Source organism: Anopheles nili, chromosome 2, assembly GCF_943737925.1.
Source record: "Anopheles nili chromosome 2, idAnoNiliSN_F5_01, whole genome shotgun sequence".
NCBI lineage: Eukaryota > Metazoa > Arthropoda > Insecta > Diptera > Culicidae > Anopheles > Anopheles nili.
The window spans coordinates 14,497,853-14,506,132 of record NC_071291.1 but is presented as its reverse complement, the minus strand read 5'-3'; the positions used below and the strand labels follow the sequence as shown (position 1 = coordinate 14,506,132).

At 50.2% G+C, this 8,280-nt stretch overlaps 1 protein-coding gene across 1 annotated transcript; it reads left to right on the top strand.

Annotated features, from left to right (window-relative positions):
- The first annotated feature begins 3,150 nt into the window (after positions 1 to 3,150).
- Positions 3,151 to 6,708, top strand: LOC128730313 (L-threonine ammonia-lyase). The gene is made up of 8 exons (XM_053823357.1): positions 3,151 to 3,354; positions 3,426 to 3,593; positions 3,837 to 3,953; positions 4,086 to 4,322; positions 4,446 to 4,738; positions 4,852 to 4,944; positions 5,175 to 5,304; positions 6,442 to 6,708. Exons 1-8 carry the CDS (start codon positions 3,151 to 3,153, stop codon positions 6,556 to 6,558), a joined length of 1,359 nt encoding a protein of 452 aa, XP_053679332.1. The 3' UTR covers positions 6,559 to 6,708.
- The last annotated feature ends 1,572 nt before the right edge of the window (positions 6,709 to 8,280 follow it).

The following is an 8,280-nucleotide window of genomic DNA, read 5'->3' as shown; positions in this document are numbered from 1 at the left end:
GCTTTCGACTTCAGACAAAGAAGATATTTTATTCCGTTTCCAGTTTTGCCTAGCCACCCGCGTGTACACGTCTTCCATCATCATCGTCGCTGTCGCTGCCACGGTTGCTTATTTTATTGCGTTAGCGATGGTGCAGAAGCGCCGTCGAGAAGCAAAGAAAGAGGCTACCTCATTCAACGTAACGAGACGCGAAGATCAACTATTACGCTACCACGGTGGGGAATGAATAATTTAAAGGACCACCCGTTCTACACAGTTTCCGCAGGCAAAGAACGCCATGCGGCTTCAACGCGCACTCAAAATCCCGGGGTGCGAGAGTATTTCGGGTAGCCTAATTTAAGCGCGCTAATCCACACTCCGCGGGCTCGTCACAAGACGTGCTGGCGCCAGCAGAAGTGATCGTTTAGCGGGGGCCAGCTGGAAAATATTTGATGAAACATTCACACTCGCACGCGAAGTGGACGCAAAACAGGCCTGCCGAATACGAGTGCCGAATGATTGCCTACGCCGTTTGGTGCGGTATGTTTTGCGTATCATTTATGGGCTCGTTACTTGGAGCAGCTTGAATTTGTTGTCGTTTCGCTGCAGCGATCAGCTACACTACGCGATTACGCGTGGTAAAGCAATGAAATCACGATGAGCTGGTGATGAATTGGTAAACCGAAGAACCGGCGTGTAAAGTTCGCCTTGATTATGTACGTCAACCAAGAAGCACACCACAAGCCGTTGGGTCGTCCTAATAGCCTCTTCGACCTATAACGCGAACATTGAGCCCTCGAATGGGAGACTTCATCGTTGATCGCCGATAAGCGAGTGACAGAGAAGCGAATGCAAACAATGAGTAATAAGCGGAAGCGTTGATGCAGCAAACATCAGCAAGATTGAAAACAACCAGCCACCCACCTTCACGAGGCCCATTGGGAAACGAACCAACCGACACCGATAAGGCGCCCATCGCGTAGCAAATTGAGCCCGTACTGCAGCTTACCACTGATCCGGCGTGGTGCACCATAACCGGGTGATAAGCAAAGCCGTTCCGAGTCAGCAAACCGCAGCCACAACACCGTTGCATCGCAAGCGGAGCGAGATGAATTGAAGCCATCCTAACAAAGGGCTTTATCGGTGGCGCTGAGGGATGGTTGACCCTCGTGAACGATGGTGACAAGCGGACTAATGGAATGAATTTTGGAATTCTCGCGACCGTTCACGATGGAGGACACAAAATCAGTCGGATTGGGAATGTGAGACAAGGCGTGCTTGGCGGCTAGGTAAGTGAACCGTTCGATCTGGGATTGGTAGTTAGCGTGGACGCGTTGGAAAAAGTTCCCCGACAGGTTCCGTTCCGAATTTGGCCGCTCGCTTAGAAACACCCCACCGATCGGTTGCTGGGTGGATGGTGTGTCAATTATCGAACTTTTATACGAATCGATTTTGGCACCGAAAACATCCCCATGACGTTGTGTGGTGATTATTTTTTTTTTCTGCTACTTCGCTTTTTTTTCGCACATGAACGATAATCGAGCCGCCCGGAATTCAAGGATGGGACGCTCATAATTGGACGCTTCGCAACGATCGCTTCACCTGCCAGGGCGAACGTTCTTGCGTCAGTGTGAAACGAGCGTTCAGTTTGAGGCGCCAGCGTATAAAAAGAGCACCCACGATGGGCGATGGCGAGCAACGAATCGCGTTTTCGAAAGTGGTGCCGATCGGTGAAGAAGCTTTGCGTTGCCACAAGGTGCGTAACCGGAGAGTGGCCGCTAACGAGCTGGTTGGGTGTTTGCAGCACCGAAAGCACCATCGAGCTCGAGTCCTTGCCAAAAGTGTGTGTGTGTGTGTATTTTACTCCTTGAGCCTTTTTGCGCGTTTCTTCGCGGTTGTTCACAAGAGAGTCGCGCGTGCAGTGCTCGAGGATTCTCGCGTTCGTTTGATTAGATGTGCGTTCAAGCTGCTCGTTTTTTTTTGCGGCACCGGTTTGAGAATGAACCTGAAAGTGTTTCAAATCGCACCAGATCTGTGGTACAAAGGCAAAAACAAACCCAACCAACCAACCAACGGGGACGGGTCGATAAACCGCCGAATGCCCGCGAGAGGGAAATTCGTTAATAGAGTGCCAGGATGGGGACGAAATCGACACCGAATGCGGAATCTGTTCGCATGTGTTCGCAAGCGCATATTTTAATTCGTGTTTGCGTTGGCAAATATTTGGTTTCGAGATTCCGAAGGCCAGTGCCACCCCAGCGTTCGGTAGTGCAGAAACGCAACCAAGTGCATGGGGTTGCGAATGGGAGCTAATGTGAACGAGTGCGCATTGCTCGCCGATGCCAAACATTTCTCCGAGTAAATCAGTGACGCGTTTCGACTTCTAAATAATTCATGTGAATCTGCACCGATATGGGAGCTAGTGGAGAGTAAGGGAGTGCTGCTTTAGAGTGGAAAATTTACCCCAACATTGAACGGATCGTGATTTAGGCACGCCAGGAGTTCGGAACGGTTCGAAATGTGTTTGCAAATGCAATCATCTTTTTGCACGTGCCTCGTTCCGATTCAATAGGCCAGCGATTCGAAGTTGCCAGCCCGGGGAATTCCGAAGTAGTTTTTGGCTAATGCATTCGTCCCGTGCCCGAAAGTTTGATTGAGTTATGCTCACGGAACCGATTAACGAAGTTACACGATCACTATCAATAAAGCTCACTCGAGCGAGTGCTGCAGGCGATGGTGGAGCCTTTGTCCGGCACGACTCCTGCGGGATTTCGTCCATTAAAACCTCGGTCCAATTATATCTTTCGTTGTGGGTTGGCGCTTCAACAGGCCTTTTCGTTCGCTATTCCCCGGACGCGGTTGGTGGTTGGTTGTGAAATTTCGCAAATTAATATTTCACCCCCCTACTGGATGGTGAGAGTGGCTTTTCAACACAGACACAGTCACGTTTCGGTGCCTCGGTTTGCTCGAACGCCTCTTACTGTATACACGCGTACACGCTTCGCCTGTTGGTGTGGGGCCATTTACGTGTCAGTTAATTTTTTACGACAAGCCAACGCCATCACTGTCACGTGCGGTTGCCATCTTTGTTTGCTCACCTTCCTCATTTTGTTTGTCGCGGGTTTTAATAGCTCGTATGATTTGAGTGTCGCCGTAGATTAATTGCCAGTGATGCAGGTGTCATCCGTGACGACGCAAATGGCCTCAGTGAAGCTAGCGATGACTCAGAATGGACCGCGCGATGCCGATCCCATGGCCGAGCCGGAAATCGTCGATCCGTTCTGCAACGCGGACAACCCGCAGATCATCAGCTTCCAGGACGTTACGTCGGCAGCGTTCAAGATACGAAAGGGCGTCGAGCTGACACCCTGCGTGGTACGTGACGGTTGGCACGTGATGGTCGTGGTTTCGCTGTCGCTTACGCTGTTGGTGGTCGTTTTTCACAGAAATCTCACTTTTCCGACCTGATCGACATGGACATCTACCTGAAGAAGGAGTTTCTGCAGTTCACCGGCAGCTTCAAGGAACGTGGCGCTCGCTACGCGCTGCTTATGCTGTCGGACGAGCAGAAAAAAACTGGCGTAATCTCGGCCTCCCTCGGGAACCACGCCCAGGTGAGCTGTGGGACGTAACGAGCCTGGGTTCGGTTCGTTTGCGGAAGTGATTTTCCGGCAAAAATCAGCCCTCTCGGGGTACGCTCCTGAAAAAAAGGGATCCGGAAGCGGTCGTCGTGCTTTCTGCTCGAGGAAAAGTCAGCGTTTGTGAAGGGTGCTGGTGTTACTCACCGTGTCGTATCCTCTTTTTTCTTGTTTTTCTTGTGTTTCAACCCCATTTTTCGCTTGGTCCCAAACGCCCAGGGCCTGTCGTATCACGGCTGGAAGCTCGGCATCCCAGTGACGGTGGTAATGCCGTTGAAGGCTTCGCTGATGAAAATTCAGAAATGCCGCAACTACCACGCTAATGTCGTCGTTCAGGTACGTCCTGTTTTAGTTGTTAATTTCACCCCCAGCGTACGGTGCTGGAATGTTCGCGTAATTGCACGGCGGTTTACGCGACAAGCTCACGCGACTTTACTCGTTGATCTACACGCTAACGCCATTCTGTAGGGCGCGGACATGGGTGAAGCGAAGCGAATTGCGCTGAAAATGGGTCACGACCGAGGCCTCACGTACATCAACGGGTACGACCATCCGCACATTATGTCCGGCCAAGGCACGATCGGGCTGGAGATCATCGAGCAGGTGAGCGATATCGATGCGGTCGTCGTGCCGGTTGGAGGAGGCGGTCTGATTGCTGGCGTCGCGACAGCCATCAAGAATCTCAGCCCGAATACCAAAATCATCGTAAGTTCCGGTTGGTGGAATGTTTTCCGTTCGATCGCGCCCACATTGCGCCATGGCGCCTGAATTCCTGCAATCGCTAATCGTGCGCGTGTGCTTTTGTTCTCATCACATCACCGGTGGCAGGGTGTCGAGTCGGAAAAGTGTCCCAGCTTCACGCGAGCACTAGAAAACAAGAGCCCAGTGTTCGTGGCCAACCAGGAAACGCTAGCGGATGGGCTGGCTGTGCCGCAGGTAGGCTACAACGCGTACGCCACGACCGTGCCGCTGTTGGATAAAATGATCGTCGTCAAGGAGGAATGGATAGCACTCGCCATTTTGCGACTTGTTGAGTTGGAAAAGTGCGTCGTTGAGGGTGCTGGAGCAGCGGGCTTAGCCGCTATTCTGGCCGGTCATTTGAACGAGTTTATCGGCAAGCGGTAAGTGCCAGAGAGCGAGAAAGAGCGGCCATTTCGGCGAAAGCGCCCCATTTTCTCACACCACCGTTTAACGCGTTTGCATTCCTTCCTTCGATCAATCCCGCTTCCGCTAGAGTGGTGCTGCTAATTTGCGGAGGCAATATCGATACGACCATGTTCGGCAAGTGTCTGGAACGTGGCATGGCCGCCGAAGGACGTCTGCAGAGGTAAGCCAGGTGGTGGAGCTGGAATGGCCGTAACAAGGACATCGCGCCTTTTCGACGGTGCCTGACGGTAATTACCATTTCACTGCCCTGCGTGTCCTTTTTATTTTCCTATCACTCGCCGTGCCCGCGACTGTGTGTCATTCGAACCGTAACCGTGGCGTAACTTGGACTCACGCGGGTAATTGCCTGCGCTCGTGCTGATGGTCGCAAATCGGATCCACCACGGACAGATTCACCGTCACCGTCAGCGATGGACCGGGCGGGGTCGCGAAGCTGTGCAATCTGCTGGCCAGTCTGGGCGTTTCCATCAAGGATATAATGCACGAACGTGCCTTCATCCGGGACATTCACCACGTCGAGGTAAGCTGGCGCAGCCGCCGTTTACGTAGCCGCGCGCGAGCCTCATCCACCGCATAGGCGTGTTTCCCGGAACGGTCCTATTCCCGGGTCACCATAGTTTGCTCTGCGAATGTCATTTTTATTCCCCTCTCCATTTCGCTGTGGTCGTCCGAGAGCTTCACGATGGGTGTGAGCACCCGGACGAAAAGCTCGGCAGAACGTTTCGCGCGAAAAACGACCACAATGGGGCCGGGATTTCGGGCGTCGACAGCCGAAACACGAACGCGCTGATGGTAATGATGGGTGCGCGATGGGAGGTCGTTATGATTTAATTTATGGTCAGTGACCGTGCGCGGTCGTGCGTGACGACGGCAACCCCTCGACAGAGTACCTGGGTGACTGGGTTTTGTTGGTTTTGTCGCGGTTTTTGTGGCTAACCCTGAGAGTACTTCGGTGCGTCTAATATTTACCTTGACCGGGGCACGCTTCATTAGCGCGGAAAAGGTTCTGTGGGGGCGCTCTGGACGATTGGATTTCACGTTTTCGCTCGGATGTTCGGTGGTCGCTGTTTGATTGCGTTGATTAGCGCACACTTTGGTGAGGACCGCGCGTTTACCCCGCCATAACGCTGATGCCGGTGTTTGATCAGCGTACCGGTGGCGGTGGCTAACGCGCGCGAATGGCGATGAATCGACGCGGTACCGCACCGATGTTGATTGAATGGGAAGGAAATTGTTTGGATAGCTGGTTTTCTTTTTGTGGTAAACGAAATCCCGTCGTTCGCTTTGACATTACAGAGGTGACCCTTTGAAGCACGTGTAAGGCGTACTTCCGGGATCCGCGCAAGCCGGAATGCAGTTATTTTCGGGGAATTTTATGCAACGAGAACTAATTGATTCGAATTCGAATTTTACAGAGCGTTTCGAGCAACATTGAATCTCAATCTAAAGCGAGAGCTTTTTTTCAATTCAGGTCATTGAATTTTGTGTCAATCATTATATTCGAAACATTCAAGTTCCATATAAAAAGAATCATGTCAACAAAACACTTATTCCAGTGATTGAACCGTTTATTTCTAATCCACCACTGCTGACCCTTCCAACAGGTGGTATTCTAACAATTTATTCTTCTCTCGTCGCTGGTGCGAAATACTTCCAGGTGAAAGTAATTTGCGAAACGCGCGATTGGGAACATTCCAAGGAAATGCGCAAAGTGCTGCAGGAAACGTACTCCAAGGTTCATTTCTACGACATGCCGATGGCGATCACGGAATAGAATCACCACAACGCCAGCTGAATGGGGTTGGGTGCTGGAAAAGTTTCTCGCCAATGAACGAGCGCATGGTGTTCTTTTGACCTGAGCAACCTCTCACCTTACCAGACCGAGAGCAACGAAGATCGGGTAGCTGAAAATTCCAATAAATCGCCGTTGCCCTGTTCCGTGCAGTTGACGGCGAGTGGCTCCGGTTACAGTTGCAGTTTCTATTTGATTTTTTTTCTTTTCCATACTTCACTAACACGAGAACAGAGGAAGCCTTCGTTGAGAGCCATCGATTTCCGTGCCAAGCTACGGATCGGTTTTATTTATGGTAATGAAAACGTGGTACGTGCTCTCGAACATGCTCGCATGGAACACGGTTGTGTTACCATGTAATAGAAGTTCGCGGCTGATATGAGTGCGCTTCCAATATGAATCCACGCCGTAGACTCATTGTCGTTGCAACCTCCTCCCAATGCGAACACGGCTAGGGATTTGATTGCGAGTCAACGAGCCGGTACGCAGTGGTACCATAAATTTTAAATTGTTCCTCACCCTAACGTTCCGCGGCACCGGGACTAACCAGCTTAGCGGGCTTCGGCAGCTCCACTGGGTGGTAAGCACCGAGTAGCGAAAAGTCAAAATGGGCCCGGGTCCGGTACGATTTGAAATAGTTACTTCCCGCGCTATGCGCCCACAGCTGCCATCGACATACGAACGGTGGTCGGTCCACTCGAAACGAGCTCGCGAGCAACAATTTAGCATTTTACCGCCCGAGCCAACAAGCGCCCGGGTCAGAGGGATAATTTATATCGACGGTGCCTTTCCAATGGTTCCACCTTTCACTTGTTTTTACCGTTACTCGTGGCCAAGCCGTACATGCGTGCCACGGAAAGTTGGAATAATTTACGCCGAACTGTTGATACTCTGTTAGCAGAGGTGCGCAGTTTCATGGAAAGCTCAAATGAGCCGATTTCGTCGGTAAACATTTGAAATTATTTTTATGCAGCAGAGATGCTAGGCTTACAGTCTTTGGATTATTGTTTTATTATCCATGGAAACACATTCTTTTCATTTAAGCGGTAAAGTCTAGAACATTCGGCGAAATTTATGTGTTCGAATTGATGACTAAAGCCATTCGTCTACAGCGTTCCAGGCGCTTACATTTGGCAAGGGTCTTTCATTCAAGGCGTCATACAAGTCTTCATTGTGAGTAACGGTTTCAGGAAAAGACGTTTTTTGGTTAATTTTCCCCAATTTTATTTTGTATCAACGATGCCGAAAAAAAAGAAATTTAATTCATCAGTGTACATAGCTAGCTGAAGCCCTTCGCGTACAAAATACTAGGCGCCTCCATTTGGTTTATAACTCCAGTTGTCATTGTACGTGCTTCAAATTCGTCACAAGTTTAGGAATAGCAAAATTCGGGAAATTTTGTACGATTATGCTTAGCACCAACAATATCAAACATCCTGCTTTTGTTGCATTACTACATTTATGATAGCAGAGAGATGATTGAAGTCATACGTCTACAACGTACTGGGCGCCTCCATTTGACGAGTGCGTACCATTTAAGGCATCACAACAGAAATGATTTTACGGGCTTTAAATTTGTTGCGGTTTCAGAAAGAGAATTTTTTGTGGCTCTCAACGGTTGTATGTATCAAAAACGATACAGAAAAACAGGAATGTATGAATGATTTTCATACCGTTTGCACAATGCTTAGTTTTATATAAGTA